At 40.1% G+C, this 19204-nt stretch overlaps 1 protein-coding gene across 5 annotated transcripts in view; it reads left to right on the plus strand.

The window, feature by feature from the left end:
- LOC126465638 (organic cation transporter protein-like) overlaps positions 1–16129 on the plus strand; it is a 254040-nt gene extending 237911 nt beyond the window's left edge. For all 5 annotated transcript variants that reach the window (XM_050096322.1, XM_050096324.1, XM_050096323.1 and 2 more), the window contains exons 10-11: positions 144–280; positions 14943–16129. In XM_050096322.1, coding sequence (XP_049952279.1) covers positions 144–280; positions 14943–15030 — 225 coding nt within the window. In that variant the 3' untranslated portion in view covers positions 15031–16129. The remainder of the gene's footprint in view (positions 1–143; positions 281–14942) is intronic.
- Positions 16130–19204: the final 3075 nt, after the last annotated feature.

Raw genomic sequence — 19204 nt, forward strand, 5'->3', positions numbered from 1 at the left:
ACAGGATACATGTGCTGTGTGTGGATGAACTGCTTTTAAGTCTTTTCATCCTTTGTGATGATAGAGAAAGAGATTTCAGTTCAGACTGACCATGTGTTGAAGATAGTTTCCCCTATAATTTCAGCGTGGCTCTTTTCCAACAGGCAGGTGTGTGGGCTCCGCTGCCACAGCTGCTGTTCGGTGTGCTGACACTTATGGCTGGAGTTCTGGCACTGCTGCTGCCAGAGACACTCAACAAGACTCTCCCTGACACCATTGAGGAGGGAGAGAAGTTTGGCATGTGAGTATAGCACTCCAGGTTCTCATAAAAATCTCTGAACCCTCACACACAAATTAATGACACAGTCCTCCTTACACAGAAATGAGTTGTAGCTGGAAGTGTACATCAAGTGAAATATTGCTAGGATGCATACTTTTGGGCATAGAGGAAGAAGATATTGATGAAATTAAATAAATAAAAATTGGAAGGCCACCACACAATAATTATTGCATTACACTTAGAAGACCCACAGCTTTCTTGGCAGCTTGTTCTGCACCACTTGACTTGTAATCATTGCACATATGTATCTTAGACTGGCTTCATGTAACCTCTCTGGCAACCTTTATTGACCCATCACAAGTAGACAATCATATTTATCATGTAGCTAGATGCTTCCTTTAGAGAGCATCATATATCACATCTTTTGTTGGAGACAGATGAAGGACGCTGTGAGTGCATAACAGTGCCTACATTGCAGATATGTTCAGTTACTTAAAGCAGTTACAGACAAGGAAATGTCTCAAAGAATGTAAATTCAGACAGTGGCCATTTCTTGTATTATATACAAATATTTGTAGAGAACTAACTGCAGGTCCAGAGAGGTTACTGAGCTATCTCAGGGCAGTGATATTGATCCAAGTAACTCCATTGAGTTACATGTCCACAGACAATGCCACCCAACCCCCTCATAGTGTGGAGCATGTGGGAGAAAGCTGTGTGCACTGGCAGGATGTTGATGTGGTGGAGGCATTAATTGCTGAAATATCATTATTGGAGAGGTGCACTTCCAAAGTGCAAAGTGGGAGGAGCTACCAAAGGCTGAGGAAAGGGGGATAGTGATGCAGTGCAGATTGTGTGATGGCAGCAGATGATGTGATATCATCTGTGATGGGGGAGGGGGCAGTGTACCTAGCATGCTGATTAGAGGCTCGTGAGGTAGCAGTAAAGGTGGAATTATCCTGGAATTGGTGGTGGGAACAGCATATACAGGGGCTATGACAATGAGGGCTCCATGAGTCATGAAGCAAGATGTTACACCTGCTATTGATATCTTCCAGCAGAAAGTCACTAATATTTAATTGTGCTCTGAAATGAGCATGTGTTGGCTGCAAAGGCACCAATGCAAGGCATGCTGCCAGGCAGTCGGCCGAAGTCCATTCAGGCTGTGGTCTGTTTAAGGACACTGTAGTCATTTTTCCTGAGATGATAATGTCAATTGTGTTGGTGTCCTGCTTGACTATGTGATATGGGCCTTTGTAGGAATGGGTTGGGAGGGCGGGGAGATGGGCTTTGCCTGATCATTGGGTGGTGGCAAGTGGATGTTCCGTCTATGCTCATGCACTCGCTGCACTAGTTCTGGCAGGTCATGGTCCAGTGTTGCTACAACTTGGGTGATAAATTCTGCAGGGAGACAGTGGCTCACCATATAGGACCTCAGCCAGAGAAGTATTCAAATCTTGTTTATGACCAGTCCTAATTCTCAGAAGCAACTAGAAGGCATTGGTCCATGTCTGCCAGTGGCAGATCAATGCTGCTTTGAACATGTAGTGCCGTTATTCCATAGTCCATTTGACTGTGGGTGGTAAGTGGTCATATGGAAACAATGGCACCCCCAAAGTTCGCACAGTTCACTGAATAAGGTTGACTTAAACTCCCATGCTTGATCTGTTGTCAGTGACATAGGACAAACAAACCTCGCAATCCAGTTGCAAAGGCCCTGGCAACTCTGTCAACTGAAGTGTCTGGTAACTGGGTGGCCTCAATCCAATGCATCCTATGGTCAGTCATGGATGTACTTTGAACCCTGCGAGTCGGGGAGTGGCATGGCTAAATCAATATGACCTTGTTGAAAATGCTCCTTTGCGATAGGGAATTTCCAAAAGTGGAGCTGAGTGGGGCATCATACCTTTACCTGTTGACGGGGGATGCAGGCCTCGGTCAATACCATGCAATTGTGCTTGACGTTAGTTCAGATGAAACATTCTGTGACTAATTTGAGTGTGGGATGCACTCTGGGGTGTGCAAGATTGTGCAGCAAGTCTGACACTGTTTTCCAATAGGATTGCAGGACAATTGGTTTATCTTCTCTTGTGACACATTACACCAAACAAGGTTTGGTGACTCCTGGAAGTGTGCGCTGTTGTAGTTGTAGCCCAGTGTCTTGTCCTGTGAGTAGTTGTTGCAGGTTGGGGTCTTTGGCCCTTGCCAGTGAGTAGATCAAAGTCAGCTGAGTATATGTGACTGTCAAGCAAGACTGTTAGTCCATGATTATATTTTCTGCACCTTGGGTGCGTCTGACGTCGTTGGTAAATTGTGAGACCAGGTTGAGATGGTGAAAGGAGCCTCAGCATGGTGTTAACAGAAGCGTTTTTCGTAGTGTGTGCAAGAGGCTTATGGTCAGTGTAAATGGTTAGAGGGCATCCTTCAGTGTCATCCTGGAAATAGCAGATCACCTCATAGATGGCCAAGAGCTCTCTATCAGAAGTGGACCATTCTGAGTATGAGTCAACTTTCGCAAGAGGAGATGCAGTAGTGTATCGCACCAGTGATCTCTTGGTGCAGTACCATGCCAATCACACAGTTGCTGGCATCTGCAATGATCATGAGGAGTGTGTCCAGTAATGGAAGGGTCAGGGTGACAGCTCGTGTGAGGTTAGATTTTACCTTGTGGAAGACTGTTTGCATTTCATGGGTCCACCTCAGGTATCATTTTCTGGTGATGTTCTTGCCATGCAGTGGCTCAGGTGGAGACAAGTGTGTTTCAGCAGCATGTGGGAGATGATACCTGTAAAAGTTGATACTCCAAGGAAATGTCATAGTTCTTGATAGTCCAAAGGGGATGGGAGAAGGGAGAAGGAAGATTTGTTTCCTTTTCTCTGGCTTGGGGCATATCCTCAAGTGTCAACTGATGGCCAATGAAGGTGACACTTGAATTCCACAGTTGGCACTTGCCTTAATTGATTATGACACCATGTGCTCCTAACTCATCCAACATTGTGCATAAATGAATTACATGCTCATCGGGAGACTGTGAGAAAATTATCGGTTCATCGAGGTAAGCATAGCAGAAGCACATGTTAAATAGGAGGCTGTCAATAAACCTCTGCCAGGTATGTGCCACATTTTTTAACCCATACAGCATAAATAAGAACTTGAAATGACAGTACGGCATGATTATTGCAGTTATTGATATATACTCATCAACCATAGGTGTCTGTAAATAGGCCCTTCTACTATCAACAACACTAAATATGATGGCACCAGAAAGTTTATGTGTGAAGTTGTGTAAGTTTGGTACACAGTAGTTGTCTATTATAGTCTGGGCATTCAGGTACGATAATTACCACACAATTGCAAAGTGGTATCCTTTTTGAAGACAAACTTGATAGGAGAGGCCCAGGCACTGTCAGATGGCCGTACAATACCAGCACACAAGAGTTTGTCAGTGGCGGCTTTTGCCACTTTGCGTTTGTGGGGAGATAGGCGGTGAGGTGAGGGTGTTGGTGGATCAGCAGGCTGGGGGTGGTGTTGATAAGACAAAATGTCCTGTCATGGATGGCACAAATAGTCTGTGGTGAGATAGGCTGGCATAAAGTAGGGACTGAGGGCATAGCACTAGGTGCTGTAGTAACTCCATCATCAATGGACAACTCCATCATGGAGGCACTGTCAATAACACTAAGTGTGGCTGGGTGAGCGCAATTAGGTAATGGCAGTTGACTGACCTATTTTGAGCCTGATCTGCTGTCTTAGTTATTGGACAGTGGGTGTTGACGTTGCAGAATGGTGAGTTTCTGTTGAGTCATATGAAACTCGGTAGGTGTCTCGGCCATGGGAGAGTGGAGGTGGTCATTGGTTGCTCTCATACCCAAGTTGGAACCCCAGTGTTTAGAGTGAATGACAGAGGTCATGCAGGGCTCTTTCAGGAGCATTTAACATTTCAAGATAAGATCAAGAGATGTCTGACAGTGAAGTAAGAGATGGTGGCATATTATTGGCAGGAGGGGAGTCTCAGATCTTGCTGCTGATTGGCTGTTGGCCATAGTGGTGCAGAAGCAGAGTGCAGTACAGGTCTGGAAGTAAATGGTAGTGTCTGAGTAAGTCAACTCCTAAGACAGGTTCCATCATTCCAGCCACCAAGAATGTCCAAGGCATAGATGGGTGGTTACTGAGACAGAGATTGATGGAGGCTGTTCCAGTCACCAGCATCATGGAGTCATTAGCTGCACACAATTTCATGGGTGAAAATGAAAGTGTAGCAGGAGCGAGAGATGATGGAGTCATGATGACATTGGCTTTGGTGTTGACTAGATGGTAAGAAATCAGTTGTGCATCATAATGAAGAGGTGAGAGCTATCTGGTCATAGATGAGACCTGCAGATGCTACCAGGAAGTGGTGATTTGCTGACATTGTACACTACTATCATGGCGCAAGATCATGCTGAGTATGAGCAAGGCTGTCTACAGAGCAGCATGTCAGAGCCAAAGCAATTGTGTAACCAACAGAGGCAATGCACATGGGCGGCATAGTGCCCAGCCAACTTGCAGTGTTCTGACGGGCAGGCACAGGTCAATGACCAGGCAGAGGCACACTGGTGGTAGTCTGCACTGTAAGCTTTTGTTTATGTTCTTCACATGGGAGACTGTACAGAGCAGCTGGAGGTGATGGCTCAGCAAGGTTCGGCAAGTCCAGATAGATGTCACATGGCTGGCATCTGCATGATAGGAGGTGCACAGGAGTGGCCGAGAGTGCTGGCAGGGCATCAGCTCAAGCATAACTGTTTGAATGCTCCCCCACAGTTTTAAGATCCACAAAGGCCACAGTGTACAATCTGGGAAGAGGCTAGTATCAATTTGCAGGTGAAGCTTGCACCCTAGCTCGGGAGATGTGTTGTGAGAGAGTGAGGTTTCACTTAGGCACTAGATGAAGTTGTTGCTCTTGCAAGTGGGATAGGCACTGAAGCAGAAGTGCCTTGACAATCTCATACTTGTTTCTTTGTGTGGGAACATCAAGCAGAAAGGCACTAATGAGATTGGCATTATCATTGAGGTGGTTGAGAAGAAATGAAAATTTGTCATTTTACTCAGTGATACCTGCAGATTGCATTATGCACTCTCACTAAGAGTGAACCACAGCATAGGCAAGTCCACATTCAGTAGAGGTAGTTTCAGCTAAAGACATGTGGAATGGTAAGGGCCATGATTATGTGAGGCTGACCCCATCATAAGATTGGCATTGTCCAATGTGGTATACAAGGCAGGAGTGAAGGCATCATGAAGTGGTGCATCATAAAGTGGCTAAAGGATACGTGGCTTAGTAGGTGCGACAAGCATGGAAGCATCAGGGAGTGGTGTGTCATAAAGTCTTCTTCTTCTCTTCTGTAGTGGTCAATCCAAGGATTGGTTTGCGACAGCTACAATGGCAGCTTGTCTCCATTCTGTGCGTCTTTCAGCTTTTCTCTTCATTTCTTTATAGGTGTTACATCCCACATCTTTCACGATTTGATCCATGTACCTCAGTCATGGTCTTCCTCTTGGTCTTTTTCCCTTGACATATCCCTCTATGATTGTGTTCAGGAGTCCTTTATGTCTTAATAGATGGCCTGTAAATTGCACTCTACTTTTAACAATGAAACTCCGGAAGCTTCTCTTCTCACCTGCTCTTTCCAGAACCACTTCGTTTGTGACCTTGTCGATCCATTTTATTTTGAGCATGCGTCTATAGCACCACATTTCAAAAGAATTTAGCTTCTGCTGTTCCTCTGTCCCGAGAGTCCATGTTTCACACCCATAGCATGCCACACTCCACACATATGATTTCAAAAATCTTTTCCTGGTTTCAAGGCTGATGCTCTTAGATGTTAATATGTTTTTCTTCTTGTTAAAAGCAGCCTTTGCTTGAGCTATTCTACTTCTCACTTCTGCCTTGCTCCTTCCATCCCTGGTAACATTACTGCCCAGATAAGTAAATTTATCAACTTGTTCAAGCAGTTCATTGCCTACATGAACTTGGACTTTCACTTGATCTTCTTTGTCGCATGCCATTACTTTTGTTTTTGCTTTATTAATTCTCATATTATATTCTTCACCCATAACTTTATCCATTCTATTCAGTAGGACTAAAAGATCTTCTTCACTTTCAGCCAGGACAGCTATATCATCGGCATATCTTATCATATCTATTCATTGGCCATGAATTACTACACCTGTCTGTGAATTTTCCCTTACTTTTTCCAGCACCTCTTCAATGTATACGTTAAAGATAACAGGGGATAGTGCACAACCTTGCCGGACACCTTTCCGTATCTGCACCTCTTCTTGTTTTGTCCGTCCACGGATAACTGCTGTCTCGTTTTTGTACAGGTTCCATATCATTTTTCTATCTTTATGGTCTATTCCTACTTTTTTGAGTACCTCAAACATCTTATCCCATTTAACATTATCAAAGGCTTTCTCTACATCTACGAAAGCTATGTATGTTTTCAGGTTCTTATCTAGTCATTTCTCTATTATTAGTTTTAGAGCAAATATTGCTTCCCTGGTTCCTCTATCTTTCATAAAGTAGTGAAGAGAAACTTGACACAGTAGGTGTGGCAGGAGTGGAAGTATTGGGGTGGACCACAGTCATGATGAGATTAAGATGTGTGCTGCATTAGACGTGTGAGCTGAGCATGAAGGTGGGCATGACCAGCAGTATGGTGGTGCAAAGTGCTAGTCCATGGGAGCATGGGAGCTGCCAGATGCTGTGAGTATATGGTATGCTCATGAGGTAATGAATCTGGTAACATAGTTTTGCTGCAGTGCATCACACACAGTGGTGGTGGCTCCAAGTGAATGTGGGGTGGCTGATGGAGATGCCAGCACCACCGTGGCACCTGAGTGATGTTGTGACACAAATCACATGGGCAAACACTGCATGACAACCCAGTCCATGTTGGGTGGCTCACTTTTACATCTAAGAAGATCACTTGAACCACTGTTATTTCATATGGGAGGTAGTAAATAGTTAGAAACAATTTCAGGGTTATTTATTGGGGGGCACTCTTCACCAACTATCATGACCCGTATAGTTTTCCAAAACACTGGGAATGTTAATGCACGCAGGTTTACTGGCAGTATAAGTGTGTTCCTAGTAACAAGTGTCATTATCTCTCATAGGGGAGCTTGGAGCACTGTGTGTTCTGATGAATGGGGTGGAAAGCCATAGATTATCTGGAATCACATTTGTTGTCATAGCAGAATTGTTGACAAATGGTCACCGGGCACTGGTCACACTGAGGATTCGACACATTGGCTGGTTTGGTGTGAAGCAGTGTGAGCCTGGTGTGGTAGATGTGGAAACAATGGAAGCATTGTTGGTGGTTCACTACTAACTGTTGGATGAGACACTTCACCCGGGTTTTGGTGAAATTATAACAAACTGAGGCCTGGAAAGTTCATGGAATTCACTGGCATTAACAAAGAGATGAGACTGATGTTCCTTGGAGCAGGAAATGGCTGAATGCATAGCTGTGTCATTGTAGGACAATCGACCGGTGTGGGAGATTTTACAATTTAAACACAATACGGTTGAAATTTTTGAGTCAGCATTGTGGGAGGTGTGGCACTCCGAGTAGTAGCTATGTATAACAACAACTAACAGGTTGTACAATTCCATACAAATATATATTATTGTCCTACAAGGTACAAAGCATGTGTGTCACAAACAGTGATCAGAGTGAACTAACTGCACATCTAGAGAGGTTAGTTGAGCTACCTCACGGCAGAAACATTGTTCTGGGTAACTCCACAGTGTTATGTCCCCAAAAATTCATCCACTTCTGCTTGGGGAATTGAACTGTGCTTTGTTTGTATTAACACTCAAACATTACATGTTTATATTATTTCAAAACAAGAAAGAACCCATAATACTGCATTTACAGTATGTAATTTTTAACTGCTAATAGAAATTCATGTGCTTAAGTGATAAATGGTTGTTTTGTTATGTTTTCTTTAAAATTGTTACCTAATAATTGTACTGCATAATGTTTAATTCAATTCCTCAAGCAGAAATGGATGAGTTAAGCATCTTAAGTGAAACCATTGTAGAACAGAAATGGTACATTTCTGGACGTGGGCATTTATCCAAAATATTATGTACTCACACCTGTGGGCATTTATCCAAAATATTATGTACTCACTCCTCTCTAAAAGTCCCAGAATTTTGTAATGGGAATTTCCAAATGCCTACATTTATATCTGTATCTACATCTACATCTGTACAGTGCAAACCATTGTGAGGTATATGGCAGTGTGTGTGTCCCATTGTACCAGTTATTTGAGTTTGTTCCTGTTCCATTCACATACGCAGTGTGAGAAGAATTATTGTTTGAGTGCCTCTATGCATGCAGTAAATATTCTAATCTTATCATCACAATCCCTGTGTGATCTATATGTAGAGGATTGTAGTATAACTGTTTTATTGTACTTCTGATAACCTTAAGTTTAATGGGAATTTCCTTTGTTTTTGTCTGGTCTAACATAGGTAATTAACAGAAAAAATCCAAGAACAGATCCTTGATGAGTTCATCTTTTTATAAGTAATTATGATCTCTGCTTATTTCCATAAACTATCTGTAGTTTCCAGAATGAGATTTTCACTCTGCAGCGGAGTGTGTGCTGATATGAAACTTCCTGGGAGATTGGTAGAGCACTTGCCCGCGAAAGGCAAAGGTCCCGAGTTCAAGTCTTGGTCTGGCACACAGTTTTAATCTGCCAGGAAGTTTCATATCTGTAGTTTGTTGTTTTAGCTGCACTCAAATAACCTGAGAGAGCTATCTTCAGTGTTTTCCAGAGATAAAAGCTTAAAATTCATGTGTTTCAGAACAGTGATCTCCCACCATACCCTCCACAAATGCTGTTCATCAAGATTTCTCTTGCTTTTACTATTTACAGATGAGATGTAAAGGCAACCTATTGTTCATCTAAGATTTTGTTACTTTGAAAATAACCATACAGTATACTTGCTTGTTTATGTAGTTTTATACTATTTTGGATATGACAGTTACAACTGAGATAGGCCTAAATTATTTGGCACTGTTTTTGTGCACCCACAAAGTAACTACAAAAATTCATTTTTCTAATATTCTTGTCTGTAGTAAAAGTAATGTCTCGTTATTTTTCTCTACTATAAAATTTGTAGAAAAATATGACAAAAAGCCCAATTAATCTCATGTAGGGCTGTGATGCAACCCCTTCGAATGTTTTTGGCTATTATAATGTGGGTAAAACTTCATCAGATGGATATTTCACTTCCAAAATTGCCTCCATCACAGATACACTGACAATTACCAGACCTATGGTATGGGATCCTTATTTTTATTTGAGCTAACTTCATGAAGCCATTAGAACCACACACTATAATGTATGATAGATCCCTCAAACAAAAAACCGTGCTCAGTTCCTGGAAAAGGGGCAGGTCTCATCCATTTAAAAGAAGGGTAGTAGAAGTGGTCCAATATTCTTGTCATGGATTTATTGTAGAATCATACAACATATTCTGAGATCAAACATAATGAGGTATCTTGAACAGAATGCCCTCCTCAACACCAAGTCACTTTTTAGTAGAGAGGACACAGCACGTTATCTTGGTTGGAGAGTCATTCTCAGCTGTAGTAGTAAGTTCAGATATTGCCCAAGAAAGTGTGTTGTGACCTTTGCCCATTCATGTTTTATATTAATGACCTTGCAAACAATATTAATAGTAAAACCAGGCTTTTGTGGGTGATGCAGTTGTTTATAATGAATTGGCCAACTTGTACAAATATCTATTTGAAGAGAGATGAAATGGAATGATCACAAAGGTTCATTCATGGGTAAAGCAGGTGGTAGACTTTGCTTTATTGTTAGGATACCAAACAGATTGCTTACAAATCACTTGTGTGACCCATCTTAGAATATTGCTCAAGTTTACAAGACCTGTATCATATAGGACTAACAGGGGATTATTCAACATATACAGAGGAGGGCAGCACAAATGGTCACAGGTTTGTTTAATGCATCAGAGTGGCTGAAGAACTGAAATGGCAGACTCTTGAGGCAAGATGTAAACTATCCTGAGAAAGTCTTTTAACAAAGTTTCAAGAACAAGCTTTAAATGATTACTCTAGGGATATACAACAACCCCATGCCTATCAGTCACACAGGAATCATGAGGATAATAGTCGAATAATTACTACATGCACAGAGGTATTCAATCAGTCATTCCTCCCACATTTCATACATGAATGGAACAGGAAGGAACACTAATAACTGGTACAATGGGATGTACCCTCTGCTGTGCACCTCACAGTGGGTGCAGAGTGTAGATATATAGAGGTTATTCTGTGGTTATTTGAACCATAGGAGTCTACACTTCAACAGTTACATTAAATACAGAATGAATTTTCACTCTGCAGAGGGGTATGCACTGTTCTGAAACTTCTTGTGAGCTACAAATGTGTGTTGCATTGGGAAGCTATACCTGAACCTGAAATCTTTCAGAATCCATTGATGATAGATTTAGAACCTCATCCAAATACCACTACACACCATCAGGAGTGCACCCTGTCTTCCCTACCCAAGCAAGCAACTCCTCCCATAATTAAGGAAAATGCCACACAAAAAGTTGTTACAAATTGGAGAAAGTGGCAGCTAAGCTTTTGGATTGGTGAGCCCTCTCCCTTTCAGTGGTCAAAGACCTTGATATCCACATGGTGAAACCAGAGAGCCAGGCATCGCATTATGTTGCCCCTGACGTCTTGGGTAAGTTGCCTCTGCCAAGGAAGGAGGACAAGGATAACCGTCACTACTAAATGACTCCCAGAGTGCCTTCTGTGTTGCAGCAGAACTTAAATGGGTACTGATCACATTTGGTAGAATTACAGCTCCTGGCTCAGGAGAGATTGTTCTGCAACTACTTACAAAGAATTGATTTTAAAGTTATTGAGGCACTTGCATTAAGGGGCTGCTGCCTCTAAAGGAATCATTGCACTTGTTTAAGTAAATATTTTTTGAGTTTATTTTCTGAAACTTCTGAAACACTTTCTTATTCTGAGCTACAAGTAAGTTCACCTTTGGTACAAAAGTGTCAGTATTAGTATTGTTCATCTCTGCTTTAGCATTATACTTCAAAACCGACTTTCACAAGAAACTCAAGATTCTCCTCACTAGAATCTTTTATCTCTAACCAGTATCTGTAATTTTAATTTTGTTGTTGTTTCTCAAAATATATATACCTTTTTACATTTGTCGAGAGGGCATATAAATCTACATCTACATCTGCATTTATATAGTGCAAACCAGCATGAGGTGCTTGGCAGAGGGTACATCGCATTGTGCCAGTTATAAGAGTTTCTTCCTGTTCCATTCCTGCATAGAGGGTGGGAAGAACGATGCGATTACAGAAGCGTCCGATTCCACCTGTCTGTTTTGAACCATGACGTCACCAATATGGTTGAAATGACCATTTTCAGCGTCTCTAATATGGCGCCTATGATGTCATTACATAAACATGACAACAAACACGAAAAAACATGTAAAAACAATAAACACATCTCCCTCCAAAATTTAATCAAACTAATGGGATCAACACAAGAAATTGGGGGATTGTGGTTGGGGACAAACTAAATATAAACACATACAGACACACACCACCATCAAATCACACAAGATGACAACATAAAAACAACACACAATTCCCAAATCCCACTACACTCACAATATCCACAGGAATCGATCACTTCCCTTCACATACATAGCTCAACCACAATTGTCGATACTGCAAAATAAAAACCAACACCCAAAAATCATTATCACAGCACAACTATCAATACCACAAAAAAAAAAAAATTGGAATCGGACACTTCCCTTGACCTATATAGGTCAATTATGATACCAAAAAAATTGGAATTGGATACTACCCTTAAGTTACACTCTACCAACTCCAACCACCCCCCCCCCCCTCCCCTCCCCCCAATCTTCACCGTCCGCCAAAAACAAAAATCCACTGACAAATAAGATCAGAAAATAAACGAAACTCGATCACACACAACAACTCAAAAAAACTGCAACAAAACAGGTCCTCCACAATATAATCATAAAATAACCCCCCCCCCCACCCCCACCCAACTCTTCCCCACCCAACTCTTCCCCACCCAACTCTTCCCCACCCAACTCTTCCCCACCCAACTCTTCCCCACCCAACTCTTCCCCACCCAACTCTTCCCCACCCAACTCTTCCCCACCCAGTGACTGATTTAACTGCCCTCCCCCCCCCCCCCCCACACCCCCCCCCCACACCCCAGTCTCATAATTCTTGAACTCTAAACTATTATTGACAACTAAATGATAATAATCCCTATTCCCCAACCCCCTATAAGATGAAAAAGCATATAAAACTACCGTACTCCCCTCCTCTATATACTCTTCAATTGATCTCACCAATTCCCTCTTTGTACACCCTTCCAAAACCCTGAAAGCATACTCTGCATACCCACCTCCCAAAATAACGGCCTTTCACACTCACAAACCTCCCATATTTCCTCTTTCCAAACTGAGACTCATCTACCCCAACCACCACCCCCAACCCACCCTGTACTTAACATATTCAGAACAAGCTTCCCTACAAAAAGAAAACCAGTCTAAAATGGTCCTCTCACTCTCATCAGTCTCATTTGCACAAAAACTGATGGAGGATCAATAACAAAAATAATACATTATCAAAACGATCTCTGTCCTGGCCAACCTAGACTTCTTCAACCATTTACCACACCTAATGGACTGCCAAAGGTTATCCCTTTGGTACCGCCACATGAACAGTCCCTGTTTAGAGACATTGGAACTCCAGCCAATCGCTTATTCTCTTTGTGGTCACTACACTTCACTATTTCAGCCAACAGTCCAAACATCTGAAAAAATTTAATGAGAGATGTCATGTCATCCCCCATCTCAGCCCACAACCATGAACTGTTAAATTTAAATGTCACATCCATACCTAACAGAAGAAGCCACAAAATAAATTAAATGCCTCACCGCGTGACAATCAGCAAACCATTCACACCAATCAATGCTGCAATAACATAAACACAAAAAAATTTATTCTAAACTCACTGAAACTAATTTCCATTCTTCAGTCACAGTCAATAAAAATTGATTCACACTTTGACCAATGACACTCATATGAACCAAATACACCACAAAACATGCGGACCTTAAACACACCACCAGAGGACACCACCAACTGCAGCAAGAGGACGTCTACAAACACAACAAATTCAAACTAAACTCCACACCATAACACAAGAAGATGATATCTACAAACATAACCAACTCATAAACTAAACTCCACCCCGTCATGACGTCATGGATCAAAGCCGACGGGTGGGACCAGATGCCGCCATTGACCCAGAACAATTATTTAAATGCCTCAGTGTGTGCAGTATATTATGCTAATCTTATCTTCACAATACTCATGTGAGCAATAGATAGGAGGTTGTAGTATATTCCTAGAGTACGTCCAATATCCGCCATTAGTCCTATCTTGTCTGGGTCCCACATACAGTATGAAAGAAAAACAGATACTAATTAACACAGTTGTGACCTATATCTTTCTGTTGTTGTTCATAAGGTAATAGGATGACAGACTTTAACTACAAAATATTATTTCTGTATTTGTTTGTCTGTCCAGGGACCACCTTACAATTGTACCGGATTTGTCGTCATAATACAGTGAAAATAAATAGCTCAAAAATATATACGTACAAAAAATATATAAGTATACTTTCATAAGGTCAGTACTGGTGGTCAGTCAGGGCCTTGATGAAGTAAACATCCTGGCATTTGACTGAAACAATTGGGGACGGAAAACCTAAGTCAGAACAGTTGGCCAGGGCAAACTCCATCTAAATATGTCAGTGTCTTAATGATTGCACTTTCTCATTCCATTGGTATCTAATGCAAAATTTTGTTTGATATAAATACAGTTTTCCTCTTCATTCCTGAACACATCAATCACACCCACTAGTGACTTTGGAACCATGAAAATGGTCTACACTCCTTGCACTAACTCCAGTCCTTTTGGAAAACTGACTTTCACGCATAAATGTTTCACTGTTTCTCACACTAAACACGTTCTCTACTCAGTCCACCTAAAAAACTGAGTCTGCATCCTCTCATTATGAGAGAGATGTTGAACTCAAGAGAATCACAAGACATTACTATCATGCACTAAAGAGTTGTGCTTGTTATTTTCTTGTAAAATCATTATACTTGATGGCATAATGTTGCTCTAAATTCTGCTGTTCCATTTTTGTAAAACACAACAAAAACACAGCTTCACTGATAGCACTTTCAAAAATCATGTAGTGCTGTACAGAGCTGAAACTCAGAATGAGCTCCTGGAAGGGATGAAAACGCTGGTCTTCACAAGTAGAAAAACACTGCATTGCCAAATCTCTCACAGTTTTGTCAGTCTCACAACTTTTTTTCACACATCTTGAAACCGATTTGTAAGTAACTGTATTACCTATGTTGTTAAGTGCATTCATTTATTGATTTACTGTACTGTGTAACAGGAGTTTTAGAAAGTATCTGTTGGCATAATTTTTTATGTAGCTAGGAGGTAGCCTACATAAAAATTAATAATGATGATTTCATTCTTTTATAGGAAAGCAGCAGAAGATATTGAAAAGGCACCAGCAGAGACAGCTAAGAAAAGTTCTAAAGCAATTCTAATAATAAAAAGACACACATGATGCTTGTCACTTGAAAGTACGGAAATAGAGAGAACTTGAATTGCAAAAGAGCATTGAGTAAGACTGATTACATGATATGAAAGTTTGTATATGTATATACAGAACAATTCAGGGAGTAGTAAGTAATGTGCAGTCAGTGCAAGATGAATTGTTTTCCACATGTAATTTTGACAGACTGCAGTAGCTTGGTCATGTTATGTACTAAGCTTAATCTCTACCTGTAGCTTTATAGTGAAGTATTAAAGTTGTTACCAGAGACAGCTTCTGTAGCATATTAATTAGTCAGAATTTATGTAGTTAATACATAATCAGTTTTATCAGCAAGCAAATATCATCCTTCATACAAATAATTTTCATCACAACGGTTAATTAATTTAAGAGGAGAGGTTATCTCCAATTTATCACAGTGGCTTATTTATCACATTTAGATCTCAAGTGCTTGAGAGATTAAGAGTACAGAAAAATCTAGTATTTGATCCATTAGTACACAAACTATTAATATTGCTAGGTAATTCTGGAATCTGAATTCATTCATTACTCATCTGTCATTGTTTCAGATGCATTTTTCTATTTCTTGATCTTCTTTCTGTCTGTCTCCCTGACAGTTCATTTTCTGTGACATCTTTATCTCATATCACACACCTATTTCTTCAGTATTTGAAAGCTCCATTTCTCATCTCTACATCTAACAAATAAGTGTTCTTAGCTAATTCATTAGCTTCATATAATTAACCCTCAGAATTATTACTAACTGTTCTTCCTGTAAACTCCACTTTTGTAAATATTCTGATGTGTTTTCTATCTATGATACCAATGTAGAGAACATTATTAGGTGATTGTACAAGTAGACCTACCATGTGTTATGCTGAGCTGCCATTGGTTGCTGTAAATCTCATATTAATTAACTGTGTACACTATTCATTGTTAAATGGAGAAAAAAATTGATTTCTAATTCTGGAAATCAGCAATTTTAGAAAATTTTTATGTCTTTATGAGTGCGAAAGGTATGAACTTTGTTCATAAGTTCACAATTTTGTGATTGTAATCACAGATAAATGTAAATATATTTACACAAAATAAATCTTTTTGTAACAGAGAACATTTAATTACTTGGATTTAGATAATTCACTGCCCTTTCACATCTTCCTATACCATTCAAAAGTGAGACTGTAACACACTATTTTTAAATAGTGAAAATTAATTTTATATTTGCCTTCATTTTGTAATCTGCTAAGTTTTCTATTATTTATAAATTGTTCATTAATTCCTACAGATGATTCAGATACTGTTTTGTAGTTTAGCATCAAAGAAAATGTGTAGACATGAAGTTGATTTGTAATATTTCGAGAGTGTATCCAACAGAAGGCAGAGAATGACCACTGGTCTCCTACATCTCAACCAGTCCCCAAGGTGAAAAAAATAGTCTTCCATCAGAACTTAAATACTGCTCTATCATGCACAAACATATCAATTCGAGTTAGAAAAAAACCAGAACAGGCAATGTATATTGACTATAGTGGGAAGTGTATCCAGTGCCACTTGTACTGAAACCTCAAAACAATTTCACAATTTACCACTGTTCTTCTTATTGTTTAACTGGTTTAACACAGGCCATGAAGTATGCTGAAACCAGCAAAATAGTTCACATTAGTGTAGCAATGTTTTCCAAGTGTTTTATGTAGTTGAGGCACCCACCTTAAATTTTAATTCATTAATGATTTATTTAACATTCTATAAACTGTATCCATGCTCACTTCAACAGATTAGAGGTTATATTTAAATCAAACTCTTTGGTACACAAAAAATTATTTATTCACAGTTCCACACTGTCATCTAGTGAAAAAAATACGAGCTATCTAACAGACCAAATTAGTGACTAGATTCAAGACTACCCTGCACATACATCCTGAAGTTGCTCTTAACAGAACAAAACTGCAGACATAAAGGTAATTTCAGAAATAGCTTAAGAAAGTGTGAAAGGACAGTTACTGTTAATGATACATGTAAATGATCTAGTAGAAAATGTCAGAAGCATGAGGCTGTTCGCAGTTGATGTGGTTGTCCATAAAAAGGTAGAATACCAGATGACTGTTGGGATTTGCAGGAAGACCTGTACAGGACAGACTAATCATGCAGGGACTGGCAGATGACCCTGAAAGCAAATAAATGTAACATATTGTGCATACATAGAAGGAAAAAATCTACTACTGTACAACTAATCTACTGACAACAAATTCCTAGAAACAGTATCTACTGTAATGTATTCAGGAATAACCATGTGGTGCAGTGTTAAGTAGAATGACCACATAAAACAAACTGTGGGAAAAGCAACTGCCAGGCTGAGATTCATAGGAAGAATATTCAGTAAATGTAACTAATCCATGACAGATGTGGCTTACAAAACACTTGTTCAACCAGTTCATAAGTACTGTCTCAGTTTGGAATCCATACTGGCTATAAATAATGGAAGAGAGAGAAGATTCAACAAAGAGTTGAGTATTTTGCCACAGAATCATTTAGTTTATAAGAGAGCATTACAGAGATACTCAACAAATTTCAGTGACACGCTACAAGAAAGGCATCATGTTTTACAGAGAGGTTTATTATTTAAATTTCAAGACTGTACATTCCAAGGAGAGTCAGACAACATATTACTTCCATCCCACATAAGTCTTGCAAAATAACTGCAATGAAAAAATTTGAGAATTTAGAGCTAATATGGAGGTTAACCAACAATCATACTTCCCATGTGCTACTTTCAATCGGGACAGGGAAAGGGATTGGGGGGTCAGTTAGTGGTACCAGGAATACCCTGTACCATGCACCATCAAATGGCTTATGGAGTATTGATGTAGATGATGTGTGTGTATCACATTTGTATAAAACACACAGTACAGGAATATTCACAGGAGTACACAACACACTCAGAACTGTAACTGTGTCACATGTTCCATGAGAGAATGGTGGGACAGCTCATGCAGCAGAATAACACACCATTTAACAGTGTGAAGCCCTTGTTAACTACTAAGAAAAACAACTATGTCCTACATGTAACATCCATCCTGCACAGAACTGTAAATGCATCATAGCTGCTGTGCAGAATGGTTGCAACATAAAAGGTAACAGCTAAGAAAAGAGTGAACATATTACTGGTGTGTGAATGACTGACCACATAGAGGAATCTGAGTGTAATATGTTGTGAGACAGGATTTTGAGGCTGCCTATCACAGCAATGAGCACAGGTGCCCACAGAAATTTATCCAAAAGTTAGCAAGCTTCCAAACATTCAATTTTTTATATCACTTATTAGTTAAATCTGAGAATTTGTCATGCCCCAAGAAATAAATAAACAGGAAGTGCACAAAGCTTTGTAGATCTTCAACATTTGATTGTTAGCCAATCAATATTTTTCTCAAGGTAAATTACTGCCATATCTTAAAAGTATGCATAGTTCACAGTGTATTAAAGTTCATCATTTAATGCTATTAATGTGAATATGGATGCAGGAAACATTCAGAAACAGCTAACAAACTGTCTCGTGGAACCAACTTTTAACTGCCCAGGACCCAACAGAAATGGCCATCTCCATGCCTGGCATGTTATTGTGTAGACATGGCAACTGGACCACAGCACTCCTAAATCTATGGCAGGATGTCATACATGGCTGATGTCTGTATAGTTTGGGAAACATATAGTTTAAGAAGATCCAAACACCTTTTCAACCTTAATATTTCACCATTTCTCCTCTCACCAAGTGCAGAAATTTTTATTTTTTGGTATTTCGGCTCACAGATAAACTACAGGTGAATTAATACACTTACAGTACCAAAATAGCATGACTATGTTATTCCTCCTCTACTATAATCACTCTACTGTGTAAAACTGAAGTCAGTCTCAGTAAGCCTTGACAGGTCAAACGCAAACTTATTGATGAACTTAAGGTGCCACCAAGTGAAAGAGCTGTTTTTGTGGGGATTGGGAATGGGGACCAGGCAGGCATAGTTCTACATTATTTATTATTCGACAGATGCTGGAACTGTCCCTTTTTGCAGGTCATTAAAGGCTGCACAATAAAGTGACAGAGAAAAGATTAGGTATTCTATTTTGGCAATGTTCTGTAAAGGTTCACATCCACTGTGATTACAAAACAATATTGAAGCCACTGCTGAAGCAA

This window comes from Schistocerca serialis, chromosome 1 (assembly GCF_023864345.2).
Source record: "Schistocerca serialis cubense isolate TAMUIC-IGC-003099 chromosome 1, iqSchSeri2.2, whole genome shotgun sequence".
Lineage (NCBI taxonomy): Eukaryota > Metazoa > Arthropoda > Insecta > Orthoptera > Acrididae > Schistocerca > Schistocerca serialis.